This window comes from Giraffa tippelskirchi, chromosome 4 (assembly GCF_054371585.1).
Source record: "Giraffa tippelskirchi isolate mGirTip1 chromosome 4, T2T-mGirTip1v1.2.pri, whole genome shotgun sequence".
Lineage (NCBI taxonomy): Eukaryota > Metazoa > Chordata > Mammalia > Artiodactyla > Giraffidae > Giraffa > Giraffa tippelskirchi.
In genome coordinates, this window is record NC_137278.1 from 187,990,001 (window position 1) to 188,009,910 (window position 19,910).

The following is a 19,910-nucleotide window of genomic DNA, read 5'->3' on the forward strand; positions in this document are numbered from 1 at the left end:
AGTTGCTTCAAAGCTCTTTGGGAACTAGGTTGGAAATAGTTATCAGTATCGGAGAGGCAGCATTGAAGGATGGAAAGAATGTTACAGAGGAGATCTAGAAACCTAAATTCCAGTCTGGACTCTCCCTAACAAGATATATGAGCATAAACCAACCATTTTAGTCCTCTGGACCCCAGTTTTCTCCTTTATAACAAAATAGTTAGATTAGTCCATTTCAGAGAACTCTCTCATCTCAAAGTATTATGATTTCATTCCATTTTTTCTAAAGTGAAAATTATAACTTTTATTTCTAGTGGGAGCTATATACTATGATACCTGTTTTATGGGATAAATGCAGAGGATACTAGAATATTAAAAGATACATCATCAAAATATATTTCAAAAATTACTGTGCTTGATGGAGTTTAATGAAAATAAATTCAGCACGTGGGTGAAAACACCTGAATGTAATAAATATTCACTTAGTTTTGTCTAGTTCTCAGTTACTGTAATTAGCCTTGTTTTACTGTCAAATGCAGTATCTTCTTATGAGTTGCAATAGAGTAGTGGAAAGAACATGTGTTTACAGTGATAACTGGATTCAGATATCAGCCCCACCATGTACTGGCTGTGCAGGCTTGAGTTTGTTGCTTAAATTCTCTGAGTTTGGTTTGTGCATCTTTAAAATGCAGACAATAACACCTATCCTGCAGAATTTGAAAATTAAATGAAAAAAACTTACAAATACGAGGAATATAATAGGTTCTCAAAAATTAGTTTTTACCTTGATATCTATAATTTTTTTTTTTAATCTAGTAACATATTAATTCTAGGGGAAAAGACATAAATAATGACTACTTGAAATCATATTATTTGGTAGTACCTTAGATGCCTGACCAGGGACTGAATCTGGGCCACAGCAGTGAAAGTGCCAAATCCTAAACACTAGACCACCAGGGAACTCCCAGTGATCTGTGTTTTAATAAGCAATTGTGATGCCCCTTAAGTTTGACAATCACTAGTCCAGATAAGAAAGATCAACTCACAACAGCTGAAGTTCATCCAGAAAACAAATGTTCATAGCAGGCTGGTCTATTATCTACTCAATGACATAAACAGGATAGACAAACAAACAATGGAGCAAAATAGAGAGCCTAGAAACAGACCATGTGTAATTGACCCAGGAAATAATTCAAGAAGTCACCCTGCAGCATCTTGAGTCTTCCCAATAGATGTTTGGAATCATAATAGGTTGATTCAGTCTGTGGTGACATTTAGCCAAAAATAAATTGGCATATGTACATATTTTTATTATAAAGATAGGAATACAAAAATACAAATATCCGCACACCCTTATAGATGCATTACCTTGCATATATATGTCTTAAAGGTGTATTAGTAGTAAATTTAGAATTTTTTTGTTTACTTATCACATTGATCCACTAAACATTTACTAACAATAGAGGTATCTTTCTATAACTCTAATATTTACTGCTTTTCTACTTATATGATGTTACAGATTGCTAGTGGAAAATTTAGAAAATAAGAATGTAAAATAACATTGTCCCATGTCTCACCACTCTGAAAGAAATTATTTCAATGTTTTGGTGTGTAGCTAGTCATACATATTTCTATGCACATATGACAAGTGATACATAACATATGCTTTACATTATACCCACACTTAAACATCTTAAAGGAAAGTAGCAAGGAAGAATCCTAATATTTGATACTTGTACTTTTTCATTAATATAGTGAGCCTTTTTACCTGCCTTTAAAAATTATTTTGTGATATTTTAAGCTTTCTTGTGTCCAGCTTTATGGATAGAGCTTCATATATTGTTAAATCAGTCTTTTGTCATCAGATGTGTAGGTTTTATCCTCTGTTTTTTGTATTATCAGTATCATCAATTTAATATGGACTTTATAAACAAATACTCAAATCTGTGTCAAGCTAAATTCGCAGGCACATGGTTAATTAGACAAAGCATATAACAGTTTAAGGTTTATGTTATATATTGCCAAAATGCTCTCCAGAAAAATTATACCAATTATCCTTACTCCAAAAATGAAAAAATAATGTATTCCCTTACAGAATTCTAACACTGGGAATTACTATTTTAAAAGATATCCTTGTCACCTTGAGGGATGAAAGATGATATCTTATTATCATTTTTAATTAGCATTTATTTGATTACTAGTGGCCCTTTGATATTTTTTTCTATTAGGAAACTGCCTGTTTATTCCTTTCATCCATTTTTCTATTAAGGCAGACTTACCTATTTTATCCATGTTCTACACAGAAAATTAAAACATCATTCAAGTGCTAAGCCCAGCCTAAATTCTATTATGATGCAAAGTAATTGTAGGTTGTTAATGCTATTTACAAATCATATATCAATTTTATTTCACCATTGAAATAAAAAGTTGCGTTCACAATTAAGTTTGTCTCCTCAGTGGAACTCAGTCAAGTAAGACAAATACTCCTAAATTTTGACTCTAAAACTGTTCACCTTCTTATTGCTGCAAAATACTGTTCTAGTATCATTATTAAACTACCTAATATATTTCTGTGTGCACTTCATTTATTACATGCCATAATGGGACTGCATATCTTTAGTGCTGGCTATGCACAATTAGCACTTAGTTATTGTCTTGTCAGTTCCATCCCTACAAGACAAACTCCTTTAATGCAAGAAGTCAGCTAATCTTCATCAGTCAAGCAAAGCAGACGAATTGTGTTACTCTGAATCCAGAAGGTTTTCAGTACAGGAGACTCTCCTTTTACGTTGATGTTTGCTTGGGGAAATCTCCCCAATAAAGCCATTCACCACAGGAGCCTGCACTCATAGTAGCCAAATCATTGTCCCAGTAGTACAGCTTTTCAACTGACACACAAAACCAATGGGTAATTTATAGGCACTTTCCCTTGAGCAAACTTTCTTGATATCTGAAATTGTGGTACTATAAATGCTTATGAGTACTATTTAGCAGTGGGAGTCCCTGCTGGCTCAGTGGTAAAGAATCCGCCGGCCAATGCAAGAGACATGGGTTCAATCCCTGGGTTGGGAAGATCCCCTGGAGAAGGAATTAGCAACCCACTCCAGTATTCTTACCTGGAGAACCCCAAACCCACTCCATTATTCTTGCCTGGAGAATCCCATGGACAGAGGAGCCTGGTGGGCTGCAGTCTATTGGGTCGCAGAAGAGTCGGACGCAACTTAGAGATGGAACAACAATAAGAACAATCATTTAGCAAGCCGTTTCATCTTAACTTTTCAATCAAAGTATCAGTAAGATATAAAGCATTGCTGAATGTCTAAAAGAGATAGTAAAAGGACTTCCCTGGTGGTCCAGTGGACTCTTCACTTCCACTGCAGGGGGTGTGGGTTCCCTCTCTGGTTGGGGAGCCAAAATACGACATGCTACATGGCCAAATATAAATAAATAAATGAAATTTTTGAATAAGGTAGTAATAACAGTGAACTTTCAGGATTGGCGGTCTTCTGTGTCCTTCAAGTAAAAGAGTATGGCTAAACATGGGCTTCCCTGGGGGCTCAGATGGTAAAGAATCCACCTGCAATACAGGTGACCCACATTCCATCCCTGGATCGGGAAGATCCCCTGGAAAAGGGAATGGCTACCCACGCCAGTATTCTTGCCTGGAGAATCCCATGGACAGAGGAGCCTGGAGGGCTATAGTCCATGGGGTCGCAAAGAGTCAGACACAACTGAGTGACCGGCACTTCTTCACTTCATGGCTAAAAATGTGTGGATCAGAATTTAAAAATATCTAAAAGTGTATCTATTTTGAAAGGACCAGAAGAAGATTATTTTGAGCACCTTGTATGATAACTTGAATCTTATTCAGAATTGAGAAATTCTGGTTAATTTCTTAAAGATGAGTGATGACCCCCACCCAGAAAATTCTAGAAAGCTAAGTGATGGTTTTATAAGAGAAGGGAAAAAAGTGCTTGTTTGTAATGAAATGGCCTCAAATGTATATACCTGTGTGACATAGGAAAAAAAAAAAAAAAGCACTGTGCTAAGCTCTGTGGAAACAGAGGTGAATAAATTCTAATTTCTGTCTTAGGGATGTTCAGAACTATAGAAGAGACTAGACATCAAAGACTCACAGAAGAGTGTAAATATCTGTTTACTAAATATACAAAACAGATCTATACTGAGGGAAGAGAGGTCTGTCCCTTTTGTCCTTCTTAAGAAAGCATCAAAGTGTTGATGTGCTGGATTTTAAAGGATTCTCTAAGACTGGTTAGGGTGTAGGAAGTGTGTCTGGTAGTGGGGTGGGGGAGGTGACAAACCCTTGGTGCAGTGAGGAAAGGGTTTTCCAGATAGATGGAGCAGAGGCGAGACATGGAGGTGTGAAACCATGCAATGTGTCTGGAAATGAACAGAGGCTCAGAGATTGGTAGTTGTGGAGTAGTTTGGTGAGGATGTGGAGGAGGAGGGAACAGAGGAAACTGAAGGTAAGAAGTCAGTGAACTAAAGTCAACATGAATCCAAATTTAAATTATTCATCAAAAATAGCTTTGTTATTTGAAGTATTTAGTTCTAGAATAAGTCTGTCTTCACCATTTATGGAACACCCACTTCAAGTGGTAGTATAGTTTATGGTGGTATTTCAAAGGGTTCAAACAAAATTTAACTCATGGTCATTTACCTCAGCGCTACCACCCTGAGTGGGAAATCTGCTACACATTCATGAGAAAATTTGAAATGCCACAGTAAATGATACACCAAAAAGTAAGTGCTTTGGAAAAGATCAGAACAAGTTGATGGGGTCGGGGAATACTTACGGAAGGAATGGAAACTAAAAAATCTTTATTCATTTATTGAAGTATGTGTGTGCTAAGTCATATAGTTGCTGTATAATAGTATATAAGTTACAGGTGTACAATATAGTGTGTGATCAGTTGCTTCAGTTGTGTCTGACTCTTTTTGTGACTCCATGGACTATAGCCCGCCAGGCTTATCTGTCATGGGATATTCCAAGCAAGAATACTGGAATGGGCTGTCATGCCCTCCTCCAGCAGATCCTCCTGACCCAGGGATTGAATTGTGTCTCCTGCATTGGCAGGCAGGTTCTTTACTATGGAGTCACCAAGGAAGCCCCAATATAGTGATCCACAATTTTAAAGGTCATACTCCATTTATAATTATCATAAAATATTGGCTATGTTCCTCATGTGGTGCAGTATATCCTAGTAGCTTATTTGATACCTAATAGTTTGTACCTCTTACTCACCTATTCCTGTATTTCCCCCCAAAAAAAGAATTTCTAGAATTTAAGTAGGTAGAAAAAAGGGGAGAAATATCCCTGACTAGGGAACAGCTAAGCAAAGATGAGAAGATTGTCAGTAGCAAATAATAAATTCTCATACAGTGCTGATCAGACATTGTTTTGTTTTACGTGTGCTAGCTCACTGAGTACTCAAAATAACCCAGAAGTAGTCACTATGATTAGCCTCATTTAACAGATGAGGAAATGAAAGTATAGAGAATTTAAATAACTTGCCCAAGATTGCGCAGATAGAAAAAGGTAGATTCAAAATTTGAACCAAGAAAGTCTGATTTTTAGTCTCTGGACTCAGATCCAGTATGAGGACCCTGGCCTGTTTCAAGGTGGGTATTTTCTTTGCTGACTGTGGTGGTGGTTTAGTCGCTAAGTCACGTCTGACCCTTGCGACCCCAGGGACTGCAGCCTGCCAGGCTTCTCTGTCCATGGGTGGAAGTCACTCAGTCATGTCTGACCCTTTGTGACCGCATGGACTATACAGTCCATGAGATTCTCCAGGCCAGAATACTGGAGTGGGTAGCCTTTCCCTTCTCCAGGGGATCTTCCCAACCCAGGGATTGAACCCAGGTCTCCCGCACTGCAGGCGGATTCTTTACCATCTGAGCTACAAGGGAACCCGCTGTCCAAGGATGAGTAGATAGAGTGGAGTTAAGTGAGGTAGATATTAAATAATTTATAGCAGGATTTGGGGTACAGGAGTGTAGTTTGGTACAGAGAAGATTGTTTCTGTCTGATGACAACTGTGCTGTCACTGGAAAAAGACAGTAAATTTGTTCAAAAGTGTACAATGAGTGTATAACCTGCCTTTCTTACTGAAGTACAGCATCAAAATCTCCATGTTTTAGTAACAGAGGTATGCTAAATAGGACAGTAGAAATGTTGCAGATATGGACTAGATTCCCTTTCTTTCCAAAATGCTGTGGAAATGGAAATTAATTATAATTGGCAGTTACTCACCTTAGGGAAGTAAGATGACTAAGTTAACGTTTTCATTCTCAGAAAGGATGTTGCAAATGAAGGCTTCCTCGCAGAGGCATTTGATAACCTGTTCAAAACCACTCTAAGCCCCACATTTTAGAAGGAAAATTTCTTAATTATACTTATTGTCTGTACTTTTCTAGTATCTAAGACCATAGGAATTTAACTCTAGTTACTCCAAAATACCAGGAAATTAATTCTATGATTAATTCTTAAACATTAAGATTAGATGGTTTAATAAACTGATTGGACATCTTTTTATTCCTTAACATATTTTTTAATGATGCCAGAATTAATTGAACTTGTGACTGTATCACAAGCAATTAGGATTAGATTATAAAAAAGAATATGTTTATTTTCAAGACTTTTAGCCTGACCTGTTAATATATATACATTCAACACCCTCTGGCCATCACTATTTTTATAATGTTTTTCTGCAAATGCTAAATCGCATCAGGATCTGGTTATAGAACACTGGAAATTAACCTTTCTTACAAAATCACAGTTATAGATCATTTTGTTAGATGTCTGATATCTGCATTGCTGTTTCTCTAATTTTGTCATGTTTGTATATAGAACATTTTGAGGATATCAGCTCTTGTTGCAAAGCAATCATAATCGGCTCTTAACCAAAGCTTTCAAGGCTGTTTTGTTTAAGTTTATGTGTGTGACATTCCTCACCTGTGTTCTGTTTCATTTTGACCTTTAAGTATAAATTGATACACACATAAAATGTACTTTATCCAGTTGGCAACATATTAGTAACAACATATTTCAGGAAAGAATATTTTAGATGAATTCCATTTATATCTCACTGAACGATAGGCACTCTTTTTTAAAAGTTATGTAAAAGAGAAGTAATAATACAAAAAGCCGGTATAACTTCATACCCTCCTTTACTGCCTCCAGGTAAAAGCATAGGTCTTTTTCTAAGTTGCTTTCAGTCATTTATTTGCTTTTTTGTAAGTTGAACTATAGCTGATTTACAATGTTGTGTTAATTTCTGCTGTACAGCAGAGTAATTCAGATACACACACACACATTCTTTCTTATATTTTTCTATTATGGCTTATCACACGATGTTGAGTATAGTTCCCTGTGCTATACAGTAGAGCCTTGTTGTTTATCCATTCTATATGTAATAGTTTGCATCTGCTAACCCCAAACTTCCATCCCATCCCTGCCCCTACTCTCCTCCTCCTTGGCAACCACAAGTCCATACTCTATTATTCTGTTTCTGTTTTGTAGATAAGTTTATTGTATCATAGTTTAGATTCCACGTGTAAGTGATATCATATGATATTTGTCTTTCTTTGCCTGACTTAAGTCACTTAGTGTGATAACCTCTAGGTCCCTCCACGTTGCTGCAAATGTCATTATGTCCTTCTTTATGGCTGAGTAGTATTCCAGAGAGAGAGAGAGAGAGAGAGAGAGAGAGAGAGAGAGTGTGTGTGTGTGTGTGTGTGTGTGTGTGTGTGTGTGTGTGTGTGTGTGTGTGTACACGTACCATATCTTCTTTATCCATTCCTCTGTTGATGGACATTGAAGTGTTTCCATATCTTGGCTATTGTGAATAACAAAAGCTCGAATCTTGAATCCAAAGAGATCAGGGTGCTTTTCATTCCTCTACCATACATGTTCTAGCTATGGAACGTTGAGCAAGTTTTATTTTTATTTTTTTTTTTTTGAGCAAGTTTTAAAACTTCTGGAGAAGGCGTTAGATTTTTCATCTGAAAAGGACAATGTTAATATTTTATCAAGGTTGGATTTAAGGAATAAATGCAATGACTATATCTATATACATGTTCAGCCTTAGCACATGGTAAGTACTTTATAAGAGGTGTTTATTTTAATTACCTACATTCCAAACATTGAGGGAAGGCTTTACATACTACATTTCTACTCTTTACTACCAACTTAACAGAAGTTACTGATGTTGAAGACAAAAATCCTGAAGTTTCATTTTTAACATTGTGAGTAGAAGGTTGAGATTTGAACTCAATTCATTGCAAATGTCTCTCTGCCTTTAATATACTTATTTTAACATTCCTACAGAGCTGGTGATGGACAGGGAGGCCTGGCATGCTGCTGTCCATGGGGTCGCAAAGAGTCAGACACAACTGAGCGACTGAACTGAACTGAACCATTCATTGATGTAACTGGTTTATCTTACTCACAGAGAAATAACTCAGAGAAAGTATGAAACACGTCCTATATTTTGCGTTGGGTAGGTGAGAACCACAACGCTCAGTGCCAAATCCCCAGATTCTTGGTTCAGTGCTTTTGTTGATATAATTACTCTGACTTTATTAATCTACAAATAAAATTACCTACATTTCAAGGCCCCTGAAGGTAAGAATGATATGACACAACATGGCAAAACAAAATTTAAGAAAAATGACATTTCTATTTGATAGCAAATAGAATTTTGAGGCTTATTTTAAAAATTAAAGCATAATTTTAGTACGGAGTTGAAAAAGTACTTCTAGTTTAGTTGGTTTTTAGGCAAAGATAAGATTCAATAACAGCTGGAACACAAGAATATTTTATTAAAATTATTTTTGATGTGATATTTTATTAGTTTATTAGTCAATTCAAATTAATTTTATTATTAATATAAAGTGAAAAATTTGAACAGTAATCAAATGTATTCTGCATGTTATTTTATATAATCTCACATAAAAGATAAGTATCTAATTTGCCTATTTAGGCCTGCCCAACAAAAGAAACATTTCCTTTTAAGTCAACATATCCTAATGATCAAGATAATCTACAAAAACTGGTTTATCCAAACACCACTTTTTAAGCACAATATTTCATGTTTATAGTTTGCAACTAATAAAAAGAAGATATACTTGAAGTCCAGACTTGAATGTCCATTGTATCCAATAGCCTTGACCACAAACAACTGCAGGATTTCAAGATCAGGGCATAGTCTGTACTTTCAATCAGCATCATCAGCAGGCAGTAATCCTGGGGAAAAAAAAGTAAATTCCACAAATAAACAGACCAATCTTCCTTTAAGAGGAAAGCTAATTCTTTTCAATCTACTTTTTTTATTACACTATTTTCCCCTCTATCTACTTAGCTAGAATAAGGATAAATTTCCAAAGCTACCCAGTTGGAAAATAAATAGGTTCACTGTTTGTCTAGCATTCCAATCTTTGCAAATGTAAATCAGCCCAACTGCTCCTCATTTAAACCTTCAACTTCACAAAACATTAAAGTGTGGCTTTCACTACACAATTTAATCTATCCACTAAGATTTCTGCCTGAACATCATTTGAAATTGACTATCTGATAAAGTGAGACCACTATCAAAGGTCAGTGAGGTCAACTTGTATAATTACAAGTAGTTTTACTGGGTCAACTCTACCAGACACTGCTGTTTGAAGGTTAAATTGTTACAATTAAAAATATATACAGATCTCCCCAGAGTTACTTTATTGTTAAATGTACCAGAAACAGCACAGGCATTTGTTTCTGACCTTAATTGTGTCCAAAGTGTCACCACTGGGAAATTATACAAAAAGGGCACTTATTAAAAACATTACGATCTTGTACATTAAACAATGCTTTATAGAATAAAATTCATAATTAGCTACTAGAAACTAGCTTATTTACCACATCAGTATTAAGAAGTTCATCAGGTTACTCCTTTAGGTTTAATTGGAAGTACTCTAAGAAGTCCACTTACTATTTCATAGTTAGTGAACTTGCCACAAACAAAACACCATGGCCCAGCATCTAAGTCTGATGCTAAAACAGCTTTCAATTCAGAACAATCACTTCCAAATTACCAGAATTTAATCACATTTTAATAACAGGGAATAAAAGGAATTTAAATGAGAAGCTCTAAAATTGTCTATTTCCTAATCATTTGATTCATTTTAATGTTTTTACTCTTTTTTTAATAAACTGGATAAATGGGCAGTGATGAAAGCTTCCATAATCACTGCCGTGAAATATTATCATTCTTTCTTTTATGTGTGTGTTGCTTAGTCGTGTCCGACTCTTTGCGACCCCATATACTGTAGCCTGCCAGGCTCCTCTCTCCATGGGATTCTCCAGGCAAGAATACTGGAGTGGGTAGCCATTCCCTTCTCCAGGGTATCTTCCTGATTCAGGGATCAAACCCAAGTCTCCTGTATTAATGAGTGTAAATACAGGTTAGTTCTTTTTTTCTTTCCAATATATGTGGAAAAAGTATAACCTTTGCTTCTCAAGGTGTTTTCCTCAATGTTCTTATGATTTTTATGTATAAAAGTAGGATCTCAAATTTTGTGTGCAGTGTTTTATTAAATGACCTGGATGGTTTAATTTTGACAATAAAGGCAACTTTCTAAGCCAAACTTTCAAACGCAGAGAATTACCATATGAAAGGATGATTAGGAAAAGAAATCTTCAAAATTAGAGATCTGAATGAAGTCATCTTAACCATTTTATTTTTATAAATATTTTCAGATTTTGTGTTGGAGACAAATTTTTCCTAAAGAATAACATGATCCTTTGCCAGACGGACTACGAGGAAGGCTTAATGAAAGAAGGCTATGCACCCCAGGTTCGCTGATCTATCAACATTACCCCATTAAGAATACAAAGCACTACATTCTTTTATCTTTTTTGCTCCACGTGTATATAAGAATTGACACGGGAACCAACTGAATAGCGTAGATATAGGAAAGCAGGATGGTTATATGGAATAAAAGGCGGACTGCACCTGTATGTAGTGAAATTGCCCCAGTTCAGAGTTGAATGTTTATTATTAAAGAAAAAAGTAATGTACATATTGCTGGATTTTTTTGCTTGCTATTCGTTTTTTTGTGTCACTTGGCATGAGATGTTTATTTTGGACTATTGTATATAATGTATTGTAATATTTGAAGCACAAATGTAATACAGTTTTATTGTGTTACCATTTGTGTTCTGTTTGCTTCTTTGTATTGTTGCATTTAGTACAATCAGTGTTTAAACTTATTGTATATTTATGCTTTCTGTATCTACCAGCTATTTTAAATGAGCTGTAACTTTCTAGTAAAGAATTGAAGATCAAATCTCACTAATGATACATATAGATTAAACAAGTCTATCATCATTAAAAATACTGAAAAAGAAAGACACACAAAGCATTTTAGCAACATCCACTATTATTGCCGCTATGATTTAGAGTCTTTATCAGTGTTCTCATTTATAACCCCCTATTTTCAGGGGGTTAACGATCAGCTTTAAAATAATGCATAAAAATTTCATCTTAAAGCACTTTCATTTTTTACCAACGTGAAAAGTGCCATTTTTAGAATAACTTTAAAGCTTAACAGTTATCCTTTTAATATCCTTTTTTGTGCTCTTTACCTAGTCAATGGCTTTGTTTTGTTTCCTTCAGCGCCATTCACCCCTTATGTGAACTAGTGCCTTTGGGTATCATTTAAAAATTTTCCAAAGGGTTACTTTAAAAAAGTGTTACTGCAATTATGAGATAATCTTAAAATGATAAATTTCTTGTGCAAATTTTGCCCAGACCTCTCCATAAGAGCTAAGGGTATAATAACTTTATGGCTTGAAGCATTTCTGGCACTAAAAGGTTTTGAGTGTGAATCTACTGAAATCATGATAATGCACATTGAGGCTATGATGATATTTGAGGATTGAAGTCACTTTTGATCAGAGCAACATAGTGCTCACAGAATCTTCTAGAAGAAGAGAAACAAAGGGATTGATAAAAAGCTGAGAACTGGTGATTATATATTTTTCTGTATTTATCTGCCACTTATTTTAATGTTCCAAAGTGAACACTTTCAAAGTTTGATGTGTCTTACTCTTCATTGCTTTCTCTAAGTAATTACCCATTCAGAATTGATCACGCTTAGGCTGAAATCTGTCATTCCATTTTTGAAAAGTGAAAGATTATTCCCTTACCTACATGATAGCTGATAAAGAAGAAAGCTTTCTAGAAAGAAAAATTATGGAGACTGATTATTTAAATTACAATTAAGGAAATAAAGATGAGACTGTGTTCCCTTCTTCTGGGTTGTTCACACTTTGCTTCTTTGCTTCTGCTCCCTGTATTCAAACTATTCAACAGATCTAATTCCACAACAGGCACAATGAAGCACATTTTACTAGAGCAAATTTTGGTGCTGTGGGCTTTCTCTTTTTTTTTTTTCATTGATCGCTTGTATAGGACACAGTATTTCCCAGTGTTACTTGCACCCCTACTTTGTTCTGCCGAATATACACTGCAGATGAAAATTAAATGTGATACCTGAATTCTTGATTTGGGGCCAAAATATTAAACTGAAAATAACTGGTGTGGATTTGAGTTGTTTCAAAACAAAGCTTTACTATGAACATGCATGTGGATCTGGATATTGCCTCTCATTTTTAAGAAGATGGTTCTGTGAAAAGTGAACGGTATGTATTTTTACAAAGGATTCATGGTTAAGAGTGTGCAGGTCACGTGTCTTCCAAATTTGAGATATACCCCAGAGATGTTTCAAAAATAGCAGTATGCGGTCCACAAAATTATTGTTTTAGCCTTAGAATCTTACATTTGTTTCATGAAAAGACTTGCATAGCCAAAACCAAAAAAACAAAACTGAACAAATGGGAGGAAGGTGTGGGAGATATGTGAGAAGTGGATTTCCTCCTAAAGCAGCCCTCCTACTCCCCATTAAGAGTTGTTTGAAATTCATGTGAATGTAAAATTCGAATTGTCGGTATCTTTTTGCAAATGATCTTTTTTATATTTAAATGCTTTTGCATATGTTTATCAATATGTCAAAATACTCGTAAATTGGGAACAAACTTCTCTCAGCTTCTTGAAGCTGTTCCATTATTCCTGCCACCCAAAGATCAAACAAGGTTTTTACTGCCTTTTCTTTTGCTTAATCCTTTGGGAATTCATTCTTATTCTTTTTCTACAAACAAAATGACTCACCTGGATTAAAGATTAAGGCCTTAATCTCTTTAGATTATCTTTAATCTCCATAAAATGGTGGAACAAGATAGAAATAGGCCATCTGACAGCTAATTGCCTGAAAATAGTAGCATTTTTGACCTGAAGTACTAAGCTTATTGTCTTGACTCCTCAGAGTCCCTGAACTGTTGTCAACTTGCACTTTGTGTTGTGTAACCCTGACGTCATTTAGCTTATTGTCCGAAGGCTCCAGAAAGACACCTCCGATGGATCTTTGGTTTCCTCAGGCAGCGGAAGCTGCCTACATGCTTCTCATGTAGGCTGCCTGTGATGAAGGACCAAGGTCCTCCACCCAACAGAGTGCTGGCTGAGTTGAAAAGCTGACCTGTGTTTGTAATTTCATTTCCATCTTGCTTAATAAATATCTGCTGGCTCCTTTCATTCACTTTTTTATATTTGGATTTATGTTTTTAATAAAAGGGGCATTACACTATTCGATTGTGCTTAATTGGCAAAAATCTAAGGTGATATCTAGAAAGCATAGTATGCGAAAGGAAAAAAAGTCTATAAGGACATTTACTTTCAAAAGGTATTAATAGATCAGAAGCAGAAAAAAGTACCCCAAATGCTTTCTCCAAATGTTATATGCAGGGTCTCCAATCTAGGTAGTTTATTACTATTTACTTATGTGGGGAAAATAAAACTGTCAAAATGAAGGTAGCAATTGGTGGGTATAATTTTGTAGGTTTATACAAATTTTAAGTGATCTTTCTGAAAGCAACCATGTTGCTCTTGTCAGACTAAATTTCAGATTTCCTCACTCCTGCATAATGAATTAAAACACAAAACTCAACTAAATCCTACCTCTTCAGGGAAGAAATGTTTTACCTTCACTGAGCCAAGGTGCCGAAAATTACATCTGTAGTCAAACATACCATTCACAAGTGGTTTCCTTTTAACTGTCACTTGAGGCAAACCACTCTGACTAATCATTTAAACAATTTCATAGAAATGATACAGGCCAAACATATTTAGTGTTCACTTAACTAAGTTGGGAAAACAATCTGCATGTTTATTGTAATAGACCATTAACACCAAATACAGTTTTAGCAAAAGCCCTTTCATTATTACTTTTTCTTTAAAAATGCCATTACAGATACTTCCTAAATGTGATTTTAATGCAAGGCAAGGTAAATGGGAGCAAAGCTTTAATACAGCCAATTTTCATGTGACATTGAGTACCTACTATGTGAGAGGTCTTGCCCCGGGTCCTCAACCTCCTGAGGGTTGCCTTAGGATGCTTCCTACATCCTGTCACCTTAGGGAGTCTTTGCACTGATTTGTCCTTATCTCAAACCTAGGAGCAATGAGCACACAAAAGTACATACAATCTTCTACCTATTCAGCATGTCATTGATATGAAAGCCCCAGAAAATATCTCAAGTAATCAATGTGTTCAGAGAATTATTTCACACAAATTACTCATTAACTCAATAGCACATAATAAAAAAGAACATCAATTAATGAGTCACCCTCAGATCACTATGATGACAATAGCGCTCTGTTGAAACAGCCATTGTAAATGGAACTGCCTCCATTCATTGTTTGCAATAGGCCGATTATTTGACTGAAACTAGAGTCATATTTAACACATGCCTGTAGGTAATTGTGTGCTTAGTATCATAAATGAAGAATTCTGAAAGTCTACTACAAATAAAACAATATACATCATTGAAAAAAAAATCAAGAAAAATCTCATTTTTTGCTGTAGCTTCTTTTGAAGCCAAGTTACTGGAAAAGTATCATTACCTTTCTAAAAAGTTTATTTTTATATTTACAATCAAGATGTAAAACTTTCACGTAGAACATTATATGGATTAGTTGCTAAAACACAAGTACAGTTTTACAATGTTTTAGAATACACATAATTTCAGAAAACTTTCACAACCACTAAAATATGCATGACCAGTTTTGAAACATTTAGCAACCCCCCCCTCCCCCCAAAAAGGACATTTTTGCCTTTGGTGACCCAGGTTGGGAAGGGTGTGTGGGGACTGGCAGTAATAGGGGACAAGATTAAAGTCAAATATTACAAAGTCACCAACTAAAGTTTTCCAACTATCATAGTAAATGCCATTTCACTAAGCTTATAGAATAATTATAACAGTTCCCTTAGGTAAGAAAGAAACATCTGTTGGCAACACATAGCAGGTGTTAACAATTACACATACTGAAATTTTTAAAAATGTTGTTAATTAAAAGAATTCTGTTTCCTGAAAAGGAAATTCAGATATTCCTGTTTGGAGCATGGCAATCATATAATGCTCAACATTGTAAAGCAAAAGTCCTCTTGGATCAGCTAGGTTTCCTGTTTGGTTCAGATCATTGCAATCAAAAGTGAATTAGAATTCATTGCACTTTTTACACAATGGGTATTCTGGGCTGAGGAGCTGAATACTCATGAAATTGGCATAGCAGATAATTTGGCTTTATTAGCAAGGTGGTCATCATTAACTATACCAAATTCAATGGACACAATACAAAGATAATAGGAGCAAGAGGCATTCAGGTAATAGATGATACAAATCTTTTTTAACTCTGCTTCTGCAAAAGACTTTAAATCACATAAAAGAAAACAGTCCATTTTTAACACATAACATTATATGCCTCATTATCAGTAGTGTCTAATAATAGCTAACACTTACTCAACACTTTGGAGAAGGCAGTGGCACCCCACTCCAGTGCTCTTGCCTGGAAAATCCCATGGACAGGGGAGCCTGGTAGGCTGCAGTCCATGGGGTCGCTGGGAGTCGGACACAACTGAGCGACTTCACTTTCACTTTTCCCTTTCATGCACTGGAGAAGGAAATGGCAACCCACTCCAGTGTTCTTGCCTGGAGAATCCCAGGGACGGTGGAGCCTGATGGGCTGCCGTCTCTGGGGTCGCACAGAGTCAGACACGACTGAAGTGACTTGGCACTCAACACTTACGGGCTTCCACAGTGGCTCAAGCAATAAAGAATCACCTACAATGCAGGAGACAGGAGCCATGAGTTTGATCCCCAGGTTGGGAAGATCCCCTGGAAAAGGAAATGGCAACCCACCCCAGTATTCTTGTCTGGAAAATCCCCGGACAGTGGAGCCTGGTGGGTTACAGCTTGTGGGCTTGCAAAGAGTCGGACATGACTGAGCACACACATACACACACACACACACACACACACACACATGCCTACTAAACACGGCATGTATTGGGTTTTCATTACATGTAAACTCCCTCACATCATAGGTTCTATTAATCCTTATTTTGCAGATTTTAAATGAAAGTAAACAGATTACTTAACTTGTCCAAGGTCATACACTAAATAGATTTAAATATAAGTTTTCTGACTCTAGAGCTTAACCGCTGCACTGTCTCATAGTGTTTTCATTCTGTTACTATTATTTTGTCATTGTCATCATCATCACTATTATTATTATGTTCTATCCAAAAACTAGAAGTAATCTGTGCTTGAGCAAAAATTCCAAACATTTCAGAGTGAATGCCATCTTTAGAGATGAAAATTGGAAATAAGAGTGATCAGTTCAGTTCAGCTCAGTTGCTCAGTCGTGTCCGACTCTTTGCAATCCCATGAACTGCCACATACCAGGCCACCCTATGTTTTCCTAAATGCAATCCTCTTGGTAGCTCCTTCTTTCAACCTTTAAGGAATTTATTTGAAACTGCCAAGCTAGGAATAATAGAGCATCCCTAGTAGAGGAGCACTGTGTCAGAAACAAGAGGCAGTCACCATAGACTGGAGAGCATGAGTAGAAACCTTCAATTTTCTGCATCAGGATGAAAATGCTGATGAGGTGAGGCTAGAATGCTCTCAGAAGTCAAAACATTGAAAGTGTGTTACCTGTCTTTGATGTTTTATAACTTACTTCCATAAGATGACATGAAACAAACCGAAAGTCAGAAGAGCAATCTGTGTCAAACAGTGTTTCCACTGGGCTAAAATACACAAGGTGTCGGGGATGTTCGGTCCAGATCAGTGGCCAAATAATTAGGGAATTCTCTAGTCTCAGGTTAACAGTGGCAAACAAGGTTGAAGCCATAGTAGGCAAAAATGCATGTGTGCTCAGTTGTGTCCTACTCTGCAACATCACGGACTGTAGCCTACCAGGCTCTTCCGTCCATGTATTTCCATGGCAAGAATACTGAAGTGCGTTGCCATTTCCCTCTCCAGGGGATTTTCTCAATCCCGGGATCAAACCCTAGACTCTTGTTGTGAGCAGGCGATTCTTTACCACTAGTGCTACCTGGGAAGCCCAGTGGACAAAGCAGCTATCCTTAACACAGACTAGAGCCAAAGTAGCTATGATGAACATAGACTAGAACCAAATGCAGTTAGCCAAATGCAGCATCCTCATTTAACCACAGAAAGATTCCCGAGACTTTCTTCCTCCATTGCTTCAACTGCTTACTATCACCACAGCCACTTCCATACATTAGGGTCCTTCCAAACATAAATCATTCCAGATTAAGTGGTCGTAATGGGAATTTCCATCCGGCAAGCAGCTCCTGTATTTTCAATATATAATTAGTACTTAATGAGAAAAACGTAGAACTGTGATGATTAGGGAGAAAATTGGTCAAACAGAATTGCATAAACAACATGTAATTCCTCAACTTAGGAAGCACAGTGGCAGCCCCAAGAATTCTTAATTGCGTGAGACCTTGGGTTAAATTCAACATGACTCGCTAAAATATCCCCAAATCATCTAGCTCTCACAGCCCAAGTTTGGTGGAGCTGGAAGTTTGTCTCAAAGTCAATCTTGACCTATAATTCCTATATTATTCTTAGAGAATCCTCAATTTAGTATGAATAATATCAGGGGCTCGGTGAAGACACAGAAACTACATCTGCAGCAGTTATTGATATATGAGAATAAGATATGGGATAAAAACTGAAAATGGGATAGAAATTACGTGGAAAGAGCCAGGAAACTTTGTAAAGAAAAAAGTCAAATCACACACTTTCCATGTGTGTACCACCATATTAGGCCTTTCTAAACTTTTGTGCCTGAGAAACTTCTGTGCATAAAATATAATGTTCACTGCTATTTCTTGTTTGTTTAATGCCCAATTTATTAAACATACCACTCTAACAAATGCAATTTTTCTAAACATTTGTACACCATTTAAACAGCTAATAAGCCAAAACTTGTAAATTTAATAAATCAAATCCAACCATTTAAACATTGATTAGAATCTCAGTCAAATTATTCTGAACATTTCAATAAAGTACCATCTGGTAAGCTTCAATTCTTTAAAACCAAACATTCTCACAAGTCAAAATATCTTTTAAAAAAATTTAAAGCTCTAAAAAGAAATCATTAATTTAAATTAAAATTTATGTATTTTGCTTCATATCTTTCTAAGGTGTCAATCCTTTTAAAATTAGAGAATTTGGAGGACCTCCCTGGTGGTTCTGTGGTTAAGACTCTGGGTTTCCTGTGCAGGGATTCCTTGTCGGAGAATTAAGATTCCACATGCCACACAGCCAATTAAAAAAAAAAAAATTAGAGAATTTTGTCTCAACTAGCTGAGGTTATAGGATCTGTGGTTTTGACTCTCTGAACCTTGTTTAGGGCACAAGAATGAACTGCTTTGACCTAAATGATTCAAATTTCAGTCAGTGACATCAACTGGCCAATAATTTAATGGCCATGCTTTTCTTTTACATCAGTGGAACTCTTCAAAGTCTAAGTCTTTCACCTAGGTTATAATTTCTCACAACTCAATGCTTTTCCTAAATTGATATGTGCTGACATTATTGAAAGCTTGGGTATACCATTTTAATATCTTATTATAAGCTATAGGGTCATTTAGAGATTTTTATCTCCTAAGAAGTAAGGAATTGAATCAATCCAGTCAAATTTCCTATTAGGACACATGGCTAATCCTCTTTCTTGCACAAATTATTGGAGCTTCTTTTGAACTGATTATAATGCCTCACTACCTATGTTGATTAGTACTTTGTGTTCTTGGTATGATTTCACTTAATAATTCTCTACATTTAATCTCTACTCAGAAAACAAACAAATATGAATTGACACTATACATTCAGAAGAAACAGGCCACTTCATTTAACTTTATAAAACTGTGTACCATTTTATTTAACTGTTCAGTATTGTAACTGTTATGTGTACTTTACATTAACTTTTCCCTATTTGAGAACAGGTGTAGACCCATGCTTTCATAGACTCAGATGCATTCCAGGTCGATTTAGTAGTAGGTTATCTTTCAACTATTTGTGTATGGGGTGCGTGTGTGTATGTAGTTCTTACTGTCGGTGTCAATCAAAAAAGTTTGTCTTGAAAGATACTATCTTAGAAACTCAGAAAGCCAAAAATAAAGAGCTTTAGAGAAAAGGCAGAATGCAATACAACAAGGTGAGCAAAGGTGTACTGTTCCAGAAATGGGTACTCAACCTGAAAACTGCAGAAGCCAAACAGAGGCTGTGTAAAAGCAGAGGTAGAAGAAATCATTTTAGAAGGAGGGTATCAGTACGGCATTAGCTGGACATTGAAAAGAAGAGAATAAAGAAACAAGGGGAACTCGAGAGCTGATACCATGACTTAACCACCCACATCTGCAAGAGTTTACCTCACTCTTCACCGAGGATATTTAACAAGACCTATTGGTGCTATACTGTCATCATCGGGTTTCTG

General features: G+C 36.1%; 1 protein-coding gene across 12 annotated transcripts in view; it reads left to right on the top strand.

The window, feature by feature from the left end:
• LMO3 (LIM domain only 3) overlaps window positions 1–13,631 on the top strand; it is a 322,779-nt gene extending 309,148 nt beyond the window's left edge. For all 12 annotated transcript variants that reach the window (XM_081483356.1, XM_081483354.1, XM_081483351.1 and 9 more), the window contains one exon: window positions 10,739–13,631. In XM_081483356.1, coding sequence (XP_081339482.1) covers window positions 10,739–10,844 — 106 coding nt within the window. In that variant the 3' untranslated portion in view covers window positions 10,845–13,631. The remainder of the gene's footprint in view (window positions 1–10,738) is intronic.
• The last annotated feature ends 6,279 nt before the right edge of the window (window positions 13,632–19,910 follow it).